Below are 22,682 nucleotides of genomic sequence, written 5' to 3'. Positions count from 1 at the left end.
AGTGTCGCAGCAAGTGGGCAGCAACGGTGCTACAGAAATACAGACTGGTACAGACTTTAACTGAAAGTTCACACAAATTTCACAAAAACAACACACGGGGCGTTGATTATCACAGAATGGTTCAGGTTGGAAGGGACCTTAAAGATCATCTAGTTCCAACTCCCCTGCCATGGGCAGGGACACCTCCCACTAGACCAGGCTGCTCAAAGCCTCATCCAGTCTGGCCTTGAAAAATCTGGATTATCATCCATTTGCACAAACCAGCTGCTCCAAACCGCTGTGAAGACCAACCGAGGCAACCATCCGCAATGGCATCACACACGCTGCGTGGCCGGGAGCTGAATCACACACGCATCAGCCCGCGTCCTCATTTTACTATCGGACTGGATCCAAAGCCCTTGGGGTAACTGAAAAGCACTTAGCGCGCCCAGTTCAGGTTACACGCTCCAATCAATTGCCTAAAAAGGACGGCAGAGTCTGGGTTTTATTACACATTAGAAGTCATTAGTGCTGGTTGGAGACGGGCTGCACGCCAACCCCCGCTCCAGACCCCCCAGCACAGCCTAAAAGCCTTTGGGCTTAATGGCACAGATCGCTGCTGGTTGCTCTGCTTAATGGGGGAAAGGTGTCATCTTGCTGGATTTTAGCTGGCTGAAAGAAAGGGTGAGAATTCCCCATGTTGAAACACCTTCAGCCTGAGCCCAGATGCAGTCTCATTTTCATGATCGAATCATGGAATAGTTCGGGTTGGAAGGGACCTTAAAGATCACCTAGTTCCAACCCTGCTGTCATGGGCAGGGACACCTCCCACTAGACCAGGCTGCTCAAAGCCTCATCCAGCCTGGCCTTGAGCACCTCCAGGGATGGGGCATCCACAGCTTCTCTGGACAACCTGCTCCGGTGCCTCACCATTCTCAGAGTGAAGAATTTCTCCCTTATATCTAATCTAAACAGATCCTCTTTCAGTTTAAAACTGTTCCCCCCTGTCCTGTCGCTACCTGCCCTTGTAAATCTACCCTCCCCATCCTTCCTGTAGGACCCACTTAGGTACTGGAAGGCCACTATAAGGTCTTCCCAGAGCCTTCTCATCTCCAGGCTGGACAATCCCAACTTTCTCAGCCTGTCTTCACAGAAGAGGTGCTCCAGCCCTCTGATCATCTTCATGGCCCTCCTCTGGACTCACCACAACAGGTCCATGTCCTTATGTTGGGGGACCCAGAGCTGGATCCAGTACTCCAGGTGGGGTCTCATGAGAGCAGAGTAGCGGGGGAGAATCACTTCCCTCGACCTGCTGGCCATGCTTCTTTTGATGCAGCCCAGGATGTGGTTTGGCTTTCTGGGCTGTGAGCGTGCATTGTCAGCTCATGTTGAGCTTCTCATCAAGCAGCACCCTCAAGTCCTTCTCCTCAGGGCTGCTCTCAAGCCATTCTCCGCCCAACCTGTATTTGTGCCTGGGATTGCCCTGATCCATGTGCAGGACCTTGCACTTGGCCTTATTGAACTTCATGAGATTCGCACGGGCCCACCTCTCAAGCCTGTCAAGGTCCCTCTGGATGGCATCCCTTCCCTCCAGCGTGTCGACCACTTCACACAGCTTGGTGTCATCGGCAAACTTGCTGAGGGTGCACCCAATGCCACTGTCCATGTCACCCTCAAAGATGTTGAACTCTTTTGTTCATCCCCATCACAAGGAAATGCTGCCCGAGGCCCAGAGGCAAAATAAATGCTGCAAGGCTTCAGTAAATGTGGTGTAGAAACACTGGTCATGGTGGGGGCCCACTCCACCTCCACGCTACTGATAACCAGTAACTCCCACAGTGGCATGGGGAGGTTAGTCACTCTGGGTCTTTAGTTCCTCTAAGACTCTCAAAGTCCCAAGTTTTGGTTTGGTTTGCTTTTAACCGGTGAAATTCTTACAGAGCCATAAGTATCATTCAACTGGCAGCTCGAACAGCACGCGGTTGGCTGCCAAACACAGAACACGGGTGCAGCTTGTGAGATCTTCCCACAGGATAAAAGATTATGCCACTGGATTAAGTCATAGAGCAAACACGGATATGTCACAAAAAGAGTGAGAAAGATAATTAACGTAGGAAGCAAGGTATGTCATTTTACTCTAACACTTCAAATATTTTCTCTACCAGCAGCTAAGATTGATCACTGGTATCTTCAATGATGCATCCACTTTTGATCCATGGACCTGACATGAGACCCTCTAGAATTACTGACCACATTTTATAATCAAGGTCTTCTATAACACACATGGTCTGTTGTACCCACGGGTGACTCCTCTGTTCAAGATGAAGGCTACTGTCCCTCTCTCTCTGCAGTTCAGATGTGGCCGTCTGTGTCCCGGAAGGCTGCAAGAGCATCTGCCATACTCCTCGCCCAAATACAATGGTGAAGGAGGCAGAACTTCAGCAGTGCTCAGCAGGGGACAGGGGATGACCCCAGCAGACCCTTGCAGATGACACAGCTGGGCAGGGGTGAGGGTCCTTCTGTCTCGCTTGCCGCTGCAGAGCATCCTGAGTGAGGGTGAACGGCTGCACTGGCTGTTCAGGAGGGAGCACACGCAAGCCTTGGTTCCCATGCGAGTTACTTTTATGTCCCTATCAATTTACCTTCCCAAAGCATAGCTGGGCTTTCACCAGCCTCCAAGCAGTTAAGACTGTCTCTCTTCAACCAACATCAAGAATTTTTGGGTATCTGGCAAGCCTGGAAGCATCCTGCTTGGCCTTTCTCCTCTAGGCAGCACCCCTCGTACCGCAGAGAGGATCATAAAGGCCAGGCTGTGTTGTTGGTACATAGGATCTCCTGGCCGTGATGAAAAACCAGAGTCAGGTCAGCAACCTCCCAACCCCTTCTGCTACAGGAGATGGTTGTCAAAAAAACCTGCCTAATATACACCCCAGATCCTGGTAACAACAAACCCCTACATGTTGCAGGCTCTTACCCAACCATCGCTATATCAGACCTGAGGCTCTCCTGGGGAACCAGGAGAGAGCGATGATAACCCCATGAAGAGATGTGGTTTCTCTCTACCAGAGCAGAGACAAACGTACCTTCTACTGTTTTAACTGCACAGCAAAAATGTGCAAACTTTGCAAAATACGCTAGGGTGCAAATCGTATGCGATATCTGTATTCTAAATTTATTGTAGATGTAAGTTTGTACAAAGGTGCTTCTGGCAACACATGGGGCTGCCTCAACCTCTGAGAGCTCCTAAAGTGCAAAAAAAAATTAAAAAAATTTAAACAGCTACAGAAGATAAACACCGAGGAAAGACTGGTCCCTCCAGCATGGAGTCGCTTCCAGCTGTGGTAACATTGACCTCTAGCACTCTCTATGCATGACAGGATACAAAAAAAAAGATCATCCTCACAAAAATGCCTCTGATCCCATAGCAATTTATTAAAACAAATCAGATAATGTTCTAATGAGCTGAGAGATGGCTAAATATTCAGATCAAGAGCCAAAAGGAAGTGCTTAGGCAAGCTCTCAAGAGCTGAAACGCTGAGGCAAACCAGCAGATTTCAGGCGTTAACCAAAAGAAGTGGTTTCAGGAGCCCAAACGCCACGGCACTCCACATCCTCACTGCAGGTACAGCTACGGGCAGCTCAGACCTGCCCCACAACCCGCAGGCGGACAGGAGCCAGAGGTTTCTGCCTGCGTCAAACAACAGGTATCTAAACCCCAGGAAGAAAGAGGCGCAGGCTGTGCCAAAGGCAGCGCCGAGCCCCAGACCCGGTGGGGAACCCTCCGTCCAGGAGCTTGCCAGCCACGTCCTAAGGGTGGGAAGCCTCCGGTGGCGGGGAATCCCACCTGACTCCACAGAACGAAAACCCTGTGCAAATGTTCAAAGAGGAACTGAGAGTGCTGCCTCTCAGGCAACCCGCAATTATGCATCCTCATAGGCAAACAGACACTGCTCCCATTTGCAAAGTTAATTAAGGACAGAATTACTTTTATCCAGATAGCTACATGTACCAAGTCACCTTACTTTTTACTATCTTTCACATAAGCCGAGATTAAAATCACTCTTTTTCAAGCAATTAACAATTTTCTGTTGTTCAAAGGAGAACGGCACTGGGTGACCCCAAAGGAAACTGCTGCTGCAGGCTTGCTGAGGCTTCCCCAGGGGGATTTAAAGATATATACATATAGTTACATTATGCACACCCGCAGCGCACCGCAGGCATCCTCCAGCCCAGCCCTGCTCCCCAGGGCAAAGTGGACTCTGCCATTTACCGCCTGCCCCCAGGCAGAGCCGACAGCTCGTGCAGACACACACTGCCCCGACTTCCACGCTAGCAAATACTAACTGAACCCGAAACCCAACTGGATTTGCCCTCAGAAAACCAGAGCTCGACACTAAAAAGCTTTGACCACATTAGAAAAATCAACAAGTCATGAAGCATTGAGCTGGCAGAAGCTGTTAGCTAAGGACTAAGGGCAGAGGAGACTCACTCAGGATAATCACCCGCTCACACCATTCCTGAGCATTCACTTCACCACCAGACCAAGCACAGACTATTCTCGGTCCCGGCGGTGCTTTCCCGTCTCCCTGTGCCATGCAGTTTTTGCCTACTATGAATCCTTGAGTGTCCAGGGAAGCCACAGACACACACCAATTTGGGGCACTGAGGCAGAGAGCATCAGATTCAAGCTCCCCACTCTCACACTGGCTCTGCTCACCCCTCTCTTGCCTTGCACTTGGGTTTTTGCTCTCAGCTCCGTTCCCAGCTTGCCGTTGCCGAACTTGCCTGCTGGTGAGTACGCCTGAGCCTGGCAAACCGTTCTGCGAGACACCCGCTGCCGTGACCGTCTGGTGCAAGGATCTGCTCACCGTCAGGTTTGATTTTGCTCCTCAGGGATGCTCAGAGCTCTCTTTGGGGATGCGCATTGGCCTTCCATGCTCAGGCTGGCTGCTCTGCTGAGCTCACACCTTCCTAATTAACAACCAATCTGGAAGCCAAATCATACTCCCAGCCCATCAGTACCAGGGCAGCTCACCAGCCCCATCGCCAGCCAGCTCCTTCCTCCTCAGCTTTGATAGCGATTCTTCAGAAAGAGCTTATTCTAGGTCAGCAGAGTCAGCCCATTGGGCCACAAAGGACTGAATTGTCAGCCAGGACAGTACTGCGTCCACAGAAACAACTCTGGGATAAAACAAACAGATCTAGTGTCCAAACCTAACTGCCTTTTGGTTCCTTATAACTGGCTATGACTCTTACACAGAGCCCCTGCAGACAGCAAAAGGTAGCAACCAAATCTGGACACCTTCAAGAGCCGAGGTCAGGATCCCACCAGCGTCCCCTCTGCCCCAACAGCTCTTCCGCCAGCTGCAGATGAGCAAGTGGTGTCAGGAGGGGAAGGGTTGCCAAGTGCCATTTCAAAAAGCACTAATAGCATATATTAATGAAGAACCACCAAGTTTCATTAGCTTGAGCACATGCTCAAGAGCTGATTTATACAGAGGTGGGTTTTAAGTCATCTGAAGGCATTCAAAAGCTCCAGCAGAACTTCTTTCCAACTCCGGGTCGGCCCAGAGGACAGAGGCTTTCCTCCACTGCGCAATTTCAACCGTTAACCAAACTTGTCAGGCAAAAGGCCCACATATGTATTAAGTATTCTCAGACAAAAGCAACTTCTATTCATGGCTATAAGCCCCTTAGAGAACGTATATTGCTGAAGGAGTCACATGAAAGCTTACACGATTTAACTTTAAGAGAATTAAGGATATTATAGCAAGGGGAGGGCAGGGCAGCAGCTACTCTAATGAACCAACTCCACTCCTAATGCACATCTCAATTTTCTAAATCTAGAATGTATAAATTCTTTCCACATCCAGGATTCAATAAATGCCAACAACGGGGCTGGCTACACCTTCTGGAGGCGCCATCTTAAGCAGAAGCAACAGATGAGAAAACGCAATTTCACAATGGAAAAAAAACCCCACGTGTCAGATCCTTTAGAGCTGTCCTTTAGAAACGTTCAGTGATATGTAAGAGAAGTTACTTATCCTAAAGCCGTGCAAAATAGCACGGAGCTTTTAGCACCAACACAGCTAAGAAGATTGCCGAATCTCCTCTCGGTTCGGAGCAGGAGCAGCCCGTGATGCTGCCGGGGTTAACTCTGGCTCATTTACACGGCACCACCAGCTTGTGGCGCCAGATGCTGCTCGGCTCACAGCTCCCAAGGTTTCCTCATCCCTCCCTTGATCAACAGCAAAATAACCTCGGTTCTGCAGCGGGGCCCTTGCTGCAAGTTCCTGTCAACGTCCCTCAGAGGCACAAAGAACTGCCACGACGGTTTGTCAGCCGGCCAAGAGGAAGGCTAGCCATGTACAAATCAGAGAACAGGTTCATTTAGGCCCTTTTGTCAGACATGCTTTCGTCAGTTCAGATGTGAGGCACGTTTTATGAGATAATCGGATTACTCTTTCCCTTAAAGGATTAATAGGGCTCGGGTTGGCCCCTCTTCTTTAAAAAGAAACCATCTGGAACGAGATCGCTCCATGCCCTCATCAGGCTGAAACGGGCCATCTGCTCCCCGCTCGGAGACACTGCCGTCGAACCCGGCTAATGACCGGGCACAATGACAAACAGAAGGACAAGAATCAGAGCAAGATCAAACGCCCAGCAGCGAGGGAGATGAAGCCACGCTCATTACAGAGCTCAAAACAAAACACTTGAGGATCCAGCTCCGGCACAAGGAATGCCAGCTGGGATAATGAAAGGAACGGGAATGTTACTGATGCTGGGACAAAGCCAATCTATTAGAGGGGAAAAAAAAAAAAAACAACAACCAGGCATCAAACTGGCTTTAGTTCATTCTGCTAAAGGACAGGTGACCTGTGGTGAGAGAAAGCATCCTGGACAAGAGAATTAACATGATGGTCACACAGCTCAGGAATACGGGGACAGTGCTGGACGTGTGTTCCCACTCCAGAGAAGGGCTCACAGCCACTCACGCTTGAGCTTGCTGCAAACGCGACCAACAAACCAGCGGGACCAACCCTCTCCCACCTGCCACCACTTAAGAACTTGCTCTCTGCTTCGGCTGACCTGGGACTCTCCATGCTCAGTGTCTCTGAGGGTCTCACAGATACAATCGAGTACTGCAGATGAGCACATTTCACCTAGGAGCTGCAGACACGTCTGCGGGGCCTGTCCCCTTCCATCTGGAGCTCTGCACAGCTCAACCATCACCGCACAGTCCAAGCGGGATGCTGCTCCCCAGTGGGACCAGGACCCAGGGAGTACCTGCCCAAACTGTGCCGGTATGGCACAGTGAAGGCCAAGCCAGGCACCTGGCACAGCTACGTTTGACAGACAAGGTGGGACTAGACTAGACAGGTGGGGAAGGACACCTCAGGAATACTCTGCTCCAGCTGCTCTCCAAACATCTGCAGCTCAAGGACTCCCTGAGCCAAATGTAATTTATGTGCACTTTGTATTTCTTAAGATTTAACTTCAAGGAACCTGTCCAGCCTTTCTCTCCATTCCTGAAAGTCCTTACTCCCGGGGCAAGAGTGGCACGGCTTCGTCACTCACGGGATGACAAAGTCCCCCCTCTGCCTGCTCTCAGCCTGGTCACCGGACCGGGCACCTCTGTCTCACTGCAAGGTGGCGCTGTGTGACACAGTGTAATCCCAGGCACTTCAGCAAGAGAGGAGGCAGGCTTGGTGACCACAGGGTCAGTGAAACGGCGACCCGGGTAGCACCGAGGAGATAAAGGAGCACGCAACCCATTTCGCTGCAAAAATTAGGAGAGAAACACCCTCTTCCTGCTGTTAAAATAAATGCTTGGTGGTGTTCTTCCCACCCCACCCAGCACACCAGCAGCCGCCAGCGGGGGCTGGCAAACCCTTCCGAGACAGGCCAGCAGCTCCCTGTGTCCCAGGGGACAGCCTGGACCACCAGCTTCTGACCAGCTGCCGGCACCCCAAGCAAGGCATGCACAGCAGATGCCTACGTGAGGAACAAGGACACCCCCTGACACCCCCTCACCCCTGGACCACTACGCAGCATCGCAGCTAACGGGAAGGACCTCCCGGCTTCAAGATGGCACAACCAAGGTCCCTCCAATGGGGGCTGCCACCCCTGGCAAGAGCACGGCCCATGCGACCAACAGCAAAGGCCAGAACAGCCACGACGTCAGCGGCAAGAAGCCCCACTCCACTGCTCCCGACGAGCTCAAAGACACTAGCAAAACCAAGGCAAACGGTACAAACAGTGAGGGGGACAATAGCTGGGAGGATAAGGACCATCTGGCACAAAAAAGCAGCAAGCAGCAGCTTTTAATACGATTAAAGTCTATATTTAACATGCAAAGAGCTACCTTAATCTCATGAATAAGGATTTATCTGCTAATTATGCTAGTTATTTTGTGATCATACCAACTGGACTGCAATTTTCACACACTTGTGCAAGGTCAAGAGCTGTAAAGGAGGGGGGTGGAGAGCTGACAAGTTTATTAAAGGCCGAAAACGTTAAATTCTGAGGTGACATCAGCAAAAACGTGGCACTGGCCTGTCCCTCTGAGAAGAGTTGTGACGTACCTGTCTGAGCCTGTCTCCACGCATTGCGAGTCAGGAAGGGTTCTCAGGACAGCTATTATCATACAACCACTTCTCTTAAAAGCAACACACAGCTAAAGCTCTGAGCAGACGGCAGCGTACGTATGGCAACCTGCTATCAACCTAACTGCCTGGAAACGACGGGGATGGGAAAGTAAAGAAACAAAACATCCAAAACCAGAAGTTCTTCCCACCAAGGCAGCAGAGCCACAGGAAACAGCTGGGTACAAGTCAGAGTCGCGTGCAGAACAGCAGCGGTGACCGAGACGCGGGGCAGATGCGTGCATCGCGTCCGTGAAGCCTCAGAGACATGCAGAGACTTCGGACTAGAGGGGTCACGGAGGAGCTCAGGAGAGAAGGCTGTTCCCCGCTATCCCTCTACAGTGCCTCCACAGCTTCCCCTTGCGCTTCTGCATTGCTCTGCGCCTGCGGACTTCCCATGGACAAATGCTGCTGTTTGGATCACCTCTCCACCCCAAGATCGAAAGGAAAGTGGCTGGAAACAAAAGAGGTAGCGAAGATACCACTGACTGGCATCGAGTACGCCAAGGACTCAGCAGGTACCGTATCCCTTTCTCTCTGGTGCTCGTACTGCGCCTGTTACAAGTCTCGAGTGGCCAGATTTGCTTTTTCTCTTGGCAAGATTTCCAGGGCAAAAAAAATATTCCCCAAACAGCCTACAGGAAATGATGATTCTCTGCCAAGACCTTTGTAGTTTTAGTTCATTTTGGTAATAAGCGACACAACAGATTTTTAGCTTTGGCAAGTGTTATAAACAAGCTGTCTGGGGGGGTGTTCTTACCTTGGGGAGGAGCATGGGAAGCGGTAGTCCAGGGAGAGGACAAATACCACGTATAAGCAAAACAGAGACTTGCCTCCGAGTCACCAAGGCGTATTTCTCAGCAGTATGGTATCTTTTTCCAAACTCTTGGGGTTTGTTCCTTCGCTACAGCAGCTCCCTCGTTTATCGCTGCCCAGCTATGAATTAAAACTGCTCATGAGAAAATTCTTTGTGCAATGTTGCCTTGTATTGTGTAGAAACCTGCTACATATGGGTCAATAATGGGCCGGATGATGGCCCTGTGATAACACACCTGGTTAGCGAAACAAATCTAGAGTTTTAAATGTTTCCGTGTCGGACAGTAAGCGCGAGGGAGCACGGCTTATGCTTCCCACAGCACGTAAAGCACTTAGCCTGTAGCTGGTACTTTGAACACCCACAGGTCGGGGAATCATCACAGAATCATAGAATATATTAAGACGTTAATTAAGGGGAAGAGAAGGCAGAAAGCAGTGAAAGCCAAGCTGAGGTGTGTCAATCAGTCCTTCAGGTGGAAGCAGCGACATGTGAGCTGGCTCTCTGGTGTCCAAGGCTTACAGCCGGTTGATGTAGAAACTCTGCGCAGACGCGTCGGGAGCGATGCTGGGCACAGCCCGCGGGTAACACAGTAACCGGCACCAGGCACCCACTTGAAAACCCGCCCGCGGTTAACTGCAACAGCAGAAAATCTCACAATTGAGCGCAAAGCCGGGCTGCCAGCCTCTGTGCCTCCCTCGAGCAGCCATACCGCAATGCAAACTCTTTCCACCACGCCGTGGCCTGGCTCAGAAGCAATCGCTTTTGCTGCATTTACCTCCCATCCTCTGAGCAAGCCGGGGGCTGGCGAAGGGGAGCGCATGCAATGAGCGAACATGCAATGGTACGATGGAGGCACGGCAGCAATGGGTGACAATGAACTGGGATGCACTGGAGGGCCTTTCATGCGGCCAGGAGACTCGGCAACACACAGATTAATTGTCAAAAAAGCACCACCTTTTTAGGTTTCACTCCACGCTGCATGAAGAGGGAATAAAAGGGTACAAAGTTAGAGCTCACATCATATCAACAGTGGTGATGAGAAGCAATCTGCTTCCTGTTCAAATGTCGCAAGTTTCAGAGCTAGCTATTCACGAAAGAGAACATTTCTCAAAAAAGTCATTGGGCTGCAAAAATACATGCTATCAGAAAGGAAAATACAGTCAAGTAAATTTAAACAAATGTAAGAAGGCTTAACAGAGGAAAGCAGACAACAGGGCTTTGTTTTCAACCCTCCAATTTACTAGATTTACTCTAGTGTCATTGATCCACCTTCCACTCCTCCAGCACAGAATCTTTTGAGATGCCAGGACACACTTAAAGGAAAATTAATTCACTTGATGGTGGCCATCAGAGCTAGCAAAGAAGAGTTAAACATCATACTTAGCTGACTGAAACCTGGAATCCCTGGGGAGGAGGGATCCCACTGCAAATCCAGCTATTATAAATACTGCTCACCACCCACACTGACCCACCTATGGGTCAGACACTGCAAAGGGAAGAAGATGCTGTATCCAACTTTTTTTTTCCCCCCACATTTTTTATGGGTCCATTTCCACCATGCCTCAGGTCACAAAGACCGTTCACGACTTACAGTAACATCATATTTTGCTTTTAAAATGCAATTCTTGATCACACCAAGACAAAGCCCTGCATCAACTGCTGCCCAAAGGATGATGTTTCGTGGCGGCAGGGAGTTTATACAATCAGGCTGGGAAGAGACTGCATTTCATCCAAAGTGTGCTGGAAATCTTTTCCCGTGGTACCTCTGCGCCTTCTTCTTGCAAAGCCTTTATCATTTTCGTATCAATGAGACTCCCCGGCCGCACAGGCCAGCCTCATCTGCAGAACACCTTCTCCAGCCAGCCAAACTCCCAACAACGCTCCCTCTGACTTTCCTCTTTTTTCTCAGACACTTTTCTCAGAAGATGCAAACACAGAGCTGACAAGTCCTGCCACGAAGACCCCCAACTCAATACCCTGCCCTTCTGAGTAGAGGTGGGAACAGGAGAAAGCCAACAAGTGGCTAGGGAAGGGACAGTGAAATCAGAGGTACTCCCATTTCTGTGGGATTTGCACCCAGAAAACGGCAGCCTGCCTGTGAGCCGCAGCAGCTTCCAGCTTCCCACCGGGCTGCTGCTGCAGAGCTGGCCTTCAGGAGTGTCCAACGAAATGAAGAGGTCTTGGATGAATTTCTAGTTTCAGAGAACAGGATGCAGTACCACAGAAAACACACCTTTTGCACCAGTTGTTAAGTGCACATTCAAGATGGAAAGCACCCAAAATACTGCACGGCAGAGGTTTTACCCTCAGAAAATAGCAGCTCTTCCTTAGACAAACCGTGACAATGGTCACCACGTAGTCAAGCCAACACATACATGGATAAGGCAAAAAAGGATCGAGAGGACCACGGCCAATTGCAGCACTCTCCTGCAGCCGCCTCGGGGTCTGGAGAGACAGTTTTCAAGGGGCAGGGGATGACTCTTCTTGGGGAGGGACAGGCTGCTCCCACACTGCCTTGAAGTTCTCCGCTCCTGGTTGCTCTGGCTCTGCTAACACCACAGCCTGCACACGGAGGGGTTCACCCACCGCAAGACAGGAGTAACTCACACTAACCTCCCCAGCCCCCTGCTGCTTGGACTACAAACCATTCCAGCATCCCCTTCAGCAAACCACCTCAGCACCCTTTAAGAGGTCCAGACGACAAGTGATGCTGGAGAACGCTTGCCCTGGAGCTCAGGCTTTGCGCGAGGTAAAATTGTGCCCCGGGCGTTCGTTTGGCTCCCATCGCTGCAGCCTCTCTGGGAGGAGCGGGGTCTCTGCCTCCTCAAGAGGCAGCAGTTGCTTTTGCTCCCTTCTGCAGTGTGCTGTTACCCTGGCTCGAAGCCCGACTCTTGTGTTTGATCAGACTTGCTCGCAGGAGACGGGGACCCTTCACGGTGTCAGCGTGTAAAGGACTGAAGTCCTGCAGGACCAACTCCAACCCGCTCTGTGGATCCTGCATTTAACAGCCATCCAGCCTGACAGCTGCACGTTCAACAGAACAAAGATACCTGTTTGGGCTGAGCTACTGGGGAAGTGGCTCTGAGCATTTGTCTTTCACCTAATTTCCATGTTTCCCAGCCGCAGCAGCTCCTGGGAGGAGCTGTGTAATCCAGGAAGGCAAACAGCAAAGCCCAAATTCGCCTGTTTCTAACACACAAGGCAGAAGACAAATCTGCGTATGCCCATCACAGTGGCATCACTCAAGTTACCTTCGGGAGCCTGTCACACCACCACTGGTATTTAAAAGGTGGCAGGATGTTAATTTTGAACTCTAGCATTTTCCATAGTGACAAATCAGACCAAACGCCCCAGAGCACAGCAGCGCATCAAGCAGCAGCATCCCCAGCCCAGAACAGCATGGACCTCCATCGGCCAAAACATTTTGCTTCCAACAGTGGCCAGCACCAAATTCTCAACCTCTTACGCAAAAGAAAAAACAAAAAAAAAATTGTGACTCTTGCAGCCAGAAGGTACCATTAGATATTTAGCCTGGGGTTTCTTAAACCTTCCGGGTGCAAACCCTTTTGGTTCATCTCCTTTCCTGCAACCTTCTCAGAATGTGAGCAGCATAAAGAATTTAGAGAACAATTACTATTTTAGCATCCTGATTTCATGAACTCTAAGATTTTTTTTTTTTCCACTTCATAAATATTTTATTTGTCTTTCATTACAAATGTTCTGAAACAATTTTGAAATTTTTCTTGCAATGCTTCACGACTCCCTTTTGCAGCCTTTATTTTGAGGAAGGGTAGTCTGGTCTGACCTCCTTTACAAGGCGCGCTGCTCGGTTTCACCTAGCAACTCACACATTAATTCCAGTGCATAATTAAAGCAGGAAACTAAATGTTATGCATCACAGGCAGAGAACACAAGGGGAAAAGATGCCGCCAGTGCCAGGGGCCCTGGAATGGAAAAGGCCAATCAGACCAGACGCACCGGTAGGTAAGTCGTGCCCCCCCTCAGCAGAAAAAGGCACCCCCTGCAAAATCTGCTAAATCCCTTTAACATGAGGTGGGGGGTTTCTTTTCCACCCTCTACTCTGGCACTCAGCTTGACACAGAGTGCAGTCAAGGCACAACCTCCCAGGCATCTGAGCCCGATTAACCCCCGGAGCACCTCAAAGCGCCTGTCCATCACCCATTTCCGGCTGCGGCCAGATTCTGACACCGCACAGTCTGACCAGGACCCGCATACGGCTCTGCATCGAGGTGGGGGAAAGTTTTCCCACCTCAGTAATTACGTGAAACTTCAACGCATGAGACTGGGCTTGCAAGCTGCCCTAACACAGAACCGCAGGTGTCACGCATACAAGAGGGCAATATGGAAAAGCCCCTTATCTCCAGAGAAGCTGTTTTCTTTTCCACAGCTGCCTACACCCAAGACGAACCAGTCCGTCCCTGAGAAACATCCAGCTTCTATCCCAAAGCACACATAAACCAAACTCACTGTGTCCCCAGCACCACCACAGATTCCTCAGTATCTATATACGTGCATGGCCATTTTTGTGGTTTTATCTATTTAATTGTGCTTGTGTGGGGGTCAAAAGTATTTGAAGGTAAGTACCCGCTCCTACTTTCTGTTCCTTAGAAAATACCCATCACATTTGGATACAGCATGTACCCATTTATACCTCAAGAGCCATTGAGATTCCTGAATAAAGTTACTCAGAAGTTTACGCTGTTTCTCTGTAAGCCAAACGTGTAAGCCAGAGGAAGCTAACTTCAATTACCTCAAGGAATATGCTCTTCCTGCGGGATGTAAGGGTCATTACTTAAAGGAACACAGCCAAGAGGCATGCAGGGCGTGAATGTTGTAACACTGATTGAAATTAGATTAAAACGTGTAATACAGGAAACTGTACTGGGGTTTTATTCCTCAGTAACTTACTGATTTCTGGTCATTACTTGAAAATTACTTTTTATACGGCCCTGTTTCCCATGGGTTCCAGAAGAAATGCACTTTACCACAGGCATTTTCATTATAGAGCACTGAACTGAAAAGGGCTAACTAAGACAGGCAAAACTCTGTCCTTTCCGTGTCTTTTGTGTATGTGTGTGTTTCCATGTGCTGCTCCTGCAGGGTTGAAAAATGGAGCTTTTAGAGAGGTGATATAAGTTAATGAAAAGTCAGTAAGAGCGGCATGTGCAAGTCTGCCTCTTCCACTAATCACACGCTGCAAAGGGAATTTGTTTCAGCAGCTTGCAGAGTCACGGGCTCAGCACTCACCAGTTTGCTGGCTTTGGCGGCATCCAGGGAATCTGTGAAAAAAAAACAAAACAGAAAGAGAACCATGAGCTTTGGCCCAAAGGACGCCTCTGGCCTGACCCGCATACTGAGTACCTCTTCAGTCCAGCAAGCATCGAGGCATGCTGAAAGGACCATTTACGGGTGTTCTTAGGGAAGTGGGCGTGAAGCAGAGACGAGGATAAACCAGGAAACGGTGGTACAATGGGGTACGGGTTTGGAGGAACAGGGACTCCCTTATTAGACCCGTTGGCACAGTTTGAGAAAGCCACGTATTCAGACACACCTGTCAGAACTAGGTCAGGCTATGCTGCTTTTCTTGAGTCAAATTACTGCAATTCAGAGAATCCTGAGTCGCCTTCAGAGCACTCTCCCTATTGGAAACACAAGGCAGTCTAGCGGTTCGTACCACAACATCTAATCAGCCGGATTCCAAATGAGAATCTAATGCAAGTATCAACAGAAATACAGGTCCAGAGACCATTTACTTCACACAGCAAAATAAAAGGTTTCCATCCCGGTGCGTATGCGGTCAGGAACCTGAATGCGCATGAAGTTTACGTACAAGGGACCACTCAGAGACACTCCCAAACCGACTGGCTGCAGCTCTGCTCCCTCCGCTCTCCGCCTCAGCCCAGGGAATCCTGCGTGTCCCCTCCCCGAGCGGGGCATCCACAGCCCTAAGTGTCCTCAAGCTCAGCAGACGGTCCTTCCTGCTTCTCCGAGAGCAAACCTCCCGCAGCACAGGCGGCCACCAGGAGCATTTGCCGATGATTCAGCCGCTGGCCTTCCCCGGATCGCTAAACTCGTGGGGTGCCGGCTGTTACGAGGTGCTCCCATTTTATCATCCTAACAGAGGGCTGATGGAGCACACCATCACAGAGCCTGGCCATTACAGCAGGATGTCAGATGTCAGCACCCAGCTAAACCCCACTGCTCAAACAAACTCACCCCCACCCCCCAAATTCGGGATTCCTCCCTCGTTCTCTGGGTTATCGGTGTGCACAGTTGGACAGCACAACGAGTGCCACCTATGTGAGTGTGGAGGAAACAGATCTTGGCTTATGTGCATCAGAAATGAAGGTAACCACTGCATTTAGCAGGTTTGGCTAAATTACATCCTTTGCTCCATTTCTGGAGATGTGGTAGGTCCACAAGCCGCTCACGGCCATGGGAGCTTCTTGCCCCCCTCCTCTCCCAGCTGCAACTCCACCAGGGAAATTCTCCATCTGTAGCACTGATCACCCCAACAGCAAACGCTGCAGAAGCGCCTCATGAATAAAAAAAAAACAGGAGCCACCTCCACCTTGTACCTCACACCTCTGCTAGTCTGGGAGAGGAAGGTGCTGGATCTATGGGAAAAGCAATCTGCATCACCCACCGCAGTCAGACTGCAGCAGCCGGCACTGCCGTTTCCATGGAAACTCCTGGCAAGCAGCCGCATCCGAGCGCCTGCATCCCTGCCAAGGAGCATCGCAGCCAACAAGCGAACCTGCGTGCCCGGGCTCCCTCTCCTCCCGCTGCGGGACCTCGAGGGAGCTGGCACCCCAGGGACCTGGCCAGTGCCCCTGCTGCCTGTCCCGACCTGGTGCTGCTCTGGCTCGGCCCCTTGGCTCACCAGTTCAACCATCAACGACCGGACTCCAGCTCGTGTGTGCACTCTGCCCCCGCAGGCAACGCTCCCCCCCACAGTACAAGTGTCACTTCGCCGTACTCAAGGCCAGCCGCGCTGTTGCCGGCAGACAGAAGTGGAAAACGCTGGTGACACCCATCCTGCAACGCCCAAACTTGAGCTAAATGCATTCGTTTCCCCTCCTGCACGGTGTTCATGGGCTCCTGCCCCGAAATGGGCTCTGAGAGCAAAAGGCAGAGGAATCAACGCTGATGCTGCACACCAGGAGGGGAAACCTGAACTGCTTGTGTTTTATTCATTTCCCTATTTGAGCGGAAGAGCTAGCAGGTGGGGAAAAGGGGCCAGAGCATCACCGCAGAAGTTCAGTGAACACTGCTGGGCAGCAACAACAAACTTCAGAGTGTACTGAGAAAGGAGAGACAGCGCTGAAAATATCACAGCGGTGTGCCGTGAGTAAGCAGCCGTACACCTCCGGATGCCGCAGTCACTGCTGGTTGCCCCAGACAAAGGTTTTAAAAGAACCAGAGACAACTCTGAAGTAGACAGCAGAGATTAGAGGCTTGGAAAGACTTCCACATAATGCGAGGGGAGATGGCACAGGATTTAAAGATTCTTCGGATGGACACACAGAGATGTAGTGAAATTAAAAGGCAGCAGCATTTGCTGAAGAGCCGTGCTAGACACGGAGGTTTGGTTTCTTGCTTTTTTCTAAAGCTACCTTGCCTCCATGTAGTTAATGTATTTCTGGTCCCTAAGTTCCTGTCTGCCGGCTCAAGGAAGCATCAGTTGCTATTGAATTCTCAAGACTTTAAGTAAGGGTCTAAAGAGCACTTGTCTTTTCTTCCTAGCTCCTAATAACTGAGGGAGGCGGAAAATGACAGCAAACTCACAGCGCTGGCAGGCTTGTGGCTTTTGCACAGGCTCAGCACTGTGTCCGTGAACACACATTCAGAAAGCCCAGACCTACAAAAGCAGTGGGCAAAAAATCCTTGCACGGCTCCACACAAGCACCTTACCCTAAACAAGTACCGAATCCTAACAAGGAAAACTAAATTTTCAGCTGTAAAGTCTCAATTGAGAAAGAGTGAAAAGATCATATAAACATTAAGGAATATTTTCAATGACTACGAATATCAAGCACATAAAAAGAGGAGGCTGAAGTTGCACACGAAGGACTGGGCTTTCTTGCACTCCGGAAAAAAAACCCCAACATTTGGACTAGTATACTAAGCAGAAAAGTTTCCATTTTTTTTGCATTAAACCCTCACCCCTAAATTAAAACTGGCTTGCTTTAAATGCTCCTCTGTGCAGTTGCACATGCTAATTGGAGGATCCAAAGCAGAGATGAATTAAAGTGGCTGGGCTGTGCCAAAGTCAAGCTCTCCGCAGCGGCAGTGAGCTGTTGGAGCCTGGAGCTCCCTTCAGGAGAAGGTGAAGGCAGAACGCCAAGGGACTTGAATGCCAATTCAAATTGCCCTTCCACTCGTGGGACGGGCAAAATTAACGTCTCACGGGAACATCCCCCCCCCGCCTCGGGCTAATCATCTCACCCCCCTTCTGACGCCTTCGGGCACGTTTCATGCAGCTGAAGGGTAGATTTCATTTTGCCAAGTGAAGGGGAATTTTAATTTCTACTGGCCAGAAGAGGGGAAAAAACAACAACAAAAAACCCAACTCTATTCTGAACCGCTAAGCATTCAACAAACGCTTCACTCACAAGAAATCCCCAACTTGGCAGACATCGCCGACAGGCCATCCAGGACAGGAAGCTATCAGAGCTTTTTCCGCAAGCTCCTAGGATCCCTAAGTGTACTGCTAAATAATTACCCAACAAAAACAGACCTCAATGGGAGGCAAGCCTGTCAGAAGGAAAAAAAGAGCAACCCACGAGGTACAAAACAAAACGAGGTATTGCGGAGCGGCCTGACAAGGGGAAAAGCAGAAAAAATGCTCAACGCCGAGCAGAAAGCTTTCACTGCCAGAGCGGTGGGAAAGAGGCACAGCCTCGAGCGGCTAGCGGACCTGTAAGCTGCAATTTCACAGCATCAGAGCAGTTCAAGTCTTAATTCCATGTGCCCACCCCTCCAGGAAGGATTTCCCACCAGACAGATGTTCATGGTAAGGACAGAGCTGCCTGGAGCAACTTTTCCGTGCCGTTCTTCCTTCTGTGATCCCCAAAGACTACATAGGACCTTGCAGAGAGGACAATGGGAGAGGTGGATGAGCTGGGGTGGGGTGACCGTGTACCCGAAGCCGGGACAGAGCCCTGGGAATACCTGCTATCACCCCTTGGCAGCTGGCGCCCACCTCCCCAGCACGTGGACCCCCGACACACGTTCAGTAGTGGAACCTCGCCTGGTCCAGACCAAGGGACAGGCGAGGTTTTGGGGCTAAACGGACAAGCCGTACCTCTTTTGGGGACTTTCAAGGCAGCAGATTCTGGTGTTTCTGGGGACGTTGTATCAGCTCCATCTTCAAAGACCTGGATCTGGGAAAAAGTATAACAACTATTATTACCAAAAAAAAAAAAAAAAAAAAAAAAAAACAAACAAACCCAAACCATAAACAGAATGTGATGAGAAAACAGGTCCATTTTTGGCAGCAGATTTAAACAATACAGACTGCTTTTTTTTTTTTTTGGCAAAGATTTTTAATTTAGTCATCCAAGCTCAGCTATCCAACCATCCTCCCTTCCACAGGCTTCCTGAAAACAGCAAAATATTCTTTATTCGCATAAGGAATAAAGAATATTCAAGTAAGGAATAAAGAAAGTCAAAATTCAGGATCTGGCAGCCCAGAACACCTTGAACAGTCCCACGATCACTCTACACAGCAATCAGCTCATGAACCTTGGCCTGACAGTTATCTTAAGTTACCGACACTTGACAGAAAACTCATTTTTTATTTTTCTGTGTGTTGTCTTAGGAAAAGTCATTTCAAAAGTCTTCTTTCTCTTCATAAGGGAAAGTGCTTTTCTCTGAAACAGAGAACTTCAGTGACTCAAAATGTAACACAGCCAACAGAGGAGGGTTTGTTTTGGTTTTTTAATCTGAAAGCTGCCCGGCTCTCTAGGGAACCCCAGGAAGGGGAACGCAGGAATACCTTCAGGTCTGAGCCATGTTAAGCTATCTAAGAGTTGAAGGGTTTAAAGCTATCTCTTTGTTAACTATTTTTGCACACATTTTTGCCTGATAAATACAGAAAATAACGCTGGAAAGGATTAGATTAGCTCTTGAGAACTGTCCCTTCACCTTAGAAGATCAACACCACCTGAGTTCTTCCTGACAGGTATTTGCCCTGTCCCTTCCATGAAAACCTGGGAGTTCGGTTTAAAAATAAAAATAATCTGTAAACCTGTCACTCACAGGTTTCTATTTTGGGAAGATGCCCACGTACCAGAAACATATTCTTAAGCTAAAAGAAGAGAGAGACTGAGCAAAATTACGCCACAGAAATCATGACAGCTGCACCAACACTGAGAACACTCAAACCACAGCTTTAAAAGTGAGGACAAGGCAAGTGGCCCCTCGGATCATGCTGGAAGTGCGTCTCTGACACAGCAGCACCCGATCTTCAGAGTAACTTGGCAACAAACAGATTTTCATAATGTTTGCTAAATACAGCGGAATGACAAAACCAGACCCAAGGACTATGGAAACGGGATCCCGGAGGATCTGCTGCACCAGGTCGTGCAGAGGGGTTTATCCAAACCGAGGGCGGGATTTTGAGAGGTCTTGGGGTTTTCCACCAGGTACGACTCAGACTTACTGGGAGATGGCTAATGACAAGAAGGCGGCAGGAAAACAGAACAGGGCTTGCTTTTGGGTTAGACTGGGGAAGTGCGACAACATACAAGATGTGCTGCAGAAGCAGATTTAAGCTGATGAGCTCCTCCGACAAGCAGCAGCAGAAAGGCAGCTCCGCTTGGTGTCAAAATCAATGATAATGTTTCCACAAACCATAAAAGAATACTCATGTTCAAAATCACTAGCCCAAATACAAGTCCCAGGCAGGCAAAATGTTAAGGTTGCCAAAAGATAACAAGCAAACACTTGCTCGGAAATGCCTGTCTGTGTTGACCCAGCTGCTGGAAACAGCGCTCCAGCCCTCTGCCAACTGGAAAACAAGCAGGGAGGGGATGGTCAGAAGCAGAGACACAACAGCCCCTCCACAGCCCGCTCCTGGCGTGACACCCGCCCTCCACGCAGCGAGTCAATGCGCCCCCCGCTCAAATCTTTCAATCTTTGAAATGTTCCCGTCAGTGCATTTTTAAAGCTCCGCAATAAATTAAAAGAATACTGCTAGGCTTTGTTGATGCTGGTATGACTGGTGCTTATTTTTTGAGATAGGTTTTTAAGCGGAGGGGAGAACAGAAAGTTACTTATCTTGGAAATTCTTAAAAAACACTTTACGTGTGTTTAAGGAGATGTGCTTGTATTGATGCAGGTGATCTGCTTCATAAGCAAGGAGAAAAACATTTCTTGTTTACAAATCATTTTCCCCTGAGAAAAATGATTTATTATTGCCATTCAGTGGTCCTGTGTAACCGCAGGAAAGCCACCCGCTATGCTGGGGAGACCTAGAAATGAAATATGGGAGGAAGCAGCAGACAGATTTACAGCAGAGAGCACAAGCAGAGCATTAACTCCGCTGAAACGGAATCCTGCCATTTTCCATTTCTATCTTAAACCCAGTTCTTGAAAAATTAATGCGTAAACTGTAATGATCACTTAGGTGACCGGCCGCTGATACCCTTTAGCAGCTTTCTCCACTGCCTCTACTGGTCTTCTGTTTTGGTGCAGGCTGACTCACCGGCTCACTAAGCTCTCGTGTTGGAAGCCCTCTGGGAAGCTATGCTCTGCAATAAGAGCTTGAGAAAAAGGCCGAAGAAGACAGAGCTGTGGCCCTGCGCCTGTTCGGCAGCTGCTGAACAAGGCAGGCACAGGAATTGCCGCAATCCGTGCTGGATATACTCCTCAAAGATTGCACTGCCCTGTGCTCACCAAGTTCACCTTTCACAGTTTCAGAGGGACAGTGAGTGCTACCGGCACTGGTGCATCTTCTCTGTACACGCACACCAGGGGTTTGCTCTTCACAGGGAAGAGTGGGCAGAGAAACTACTTACCATCACCGTGGAAAAGCGGCTTATTTTTAAGCAAACTGTGTGCTCCTCAGTTGAGGACACGTGAGAAAGACCCAAACCGTTTCAAAACCGAAATGAGGAAGGGGAAACGCAGCGAGAGGCGGCTGTTGGCCCCTTCAATGAGCCTCAGCCCTCCCGCACACAGCTCCTGCAACCCAGCAGGTTTTGAGTTCAAGCAGAAGACGCTACAGACCACCCTTCAGTTGGACCTCCAAATACCCCAGTGCAAAGCCATACACAGGAACCTCTGCACCACCACCCTGCCGTCGCCAGCAGACGAGATGGAAACTCGTCTGAAAGGCCCCGAGTGAGCACATCAACACTGACCTGCCCACGCCAGCACCGTGGGACACATGTACCACTGCACATCACCAGATGTCCGACGGGTGCAGAGGGCCATGCTACGCCTGGAGCACAGTAACTGCCTGCGTATTCCTCCCTTGGTCTGCCAGCGCTGCCATTTTATTTCACAAGTGCTTGATGGGCAGAGACCTGCCAAGAGGCTGCCCTGTGTGCTGAGCTCCTCTCCAGCTACCCACTCTGGGAGCGGAGCATTCCGGTCCCGCAGATCAGAACTTTCAATTGTAAACTTCTGCGCTCGCTCTTCCATCTGGCAGGCCAGGCTGAGCGATGGACCATCACCTCTCATCGGTGAACTGTTAATGCACTCCCTGACCACGTGGGAACTAAAGGCCCTTCTGATGGCCAGGACAGAGGATGCTGAGATCCACCCCAGGACTCCCACTCCTAAAACCCCTTATTTCATGTTCAGCTTCCCCCATCCTTCCTCAGTCACCCACTGCCAATGCCTGGGAAGCCAGTCACCACGGCCGGTGGGGCAGCAGGAGGGTGTGCAGGAGTGGAACAGAGCGCTCTACACACTCTGCTGCCGAGATGCTGCAGGGTGGAACTTAAACCAGTCATTTTGTGCCAAGGAAGGAGAAAAGCAGCTGAGTGCCTCTCACCATGATATCCTGCTTGGAGCACATCGACCTGTGGGACTCAAGAGAAGCGTCACTTTGCTACGCTTGCGCTGATGAAGATTACACAGGAGAAATTAAAATGCAAGAGACTTGTTTGTACGTAGCCAAGCTCCTAGTTCCTACCTACAACCCATCAAGAGCAAAATCTCAACAATTAAACCCAAGTCACGCTTTTTATATACTTCAAGGTAAACAT

At 49.8% G+C, this 22,682-nt stretch overlaps 1 protein-coding gene across 32 annotated transcripts in view; it reads right to left on the bottom strand.

Annotated features, from left to right (window-relative positions):
* The window catches only part of DCTN1 (dynactin subunit 1), an 86,432-nt gene that overhangs the window by 36,381 nt on the left and 27,369 nt on the right, over nucleotides 1-22,682 (bottom strand). For 24 of the 32 annotated variants that reach the window (XM_074587070.1, XM_074587074.1, XM_074587082.1 and 21 more), the window contains 2 exons: nucleotides 18,770-18,848; nucleotides 14,710-14,741 (listed from right to left, as the gene is read on the bottom strand). In XM_074587070.1, the coding sequence (XP_074443171.1) occupies nucleotides 14,710-14,741; nucleotides 18,770-18,848 (111 nt within the window). Of the gene's footprint in view, nucleotides 1-10,395; nucleotides 10,417-14,709; nucleotides 14,742-18,769; nucleotides 18,849-22,682 lie in introns of all 32 variants that reach the window. The other 8 variants (XM_074587077.1, XM_074587065.1, XM_074587076.1 and 5 more) reach the window with 1 other exon arrangement.

This window comes from Larus michahellis, chromosome 5 (genome assembly GCF_964199755.1).
Source record: "Larus michahellis chromosome 5, bLarMic1.1, whole genome shotgun sequence".
Taxonomy (NCBI): Eukaryota; Metazoa; Chordata; class Aves; order Charadriiformes; family Laridae; genus Larus; species Larus michahellis.
This window is presented reverse-complemented; position numbering and strand designations above follow the sequence as displayed.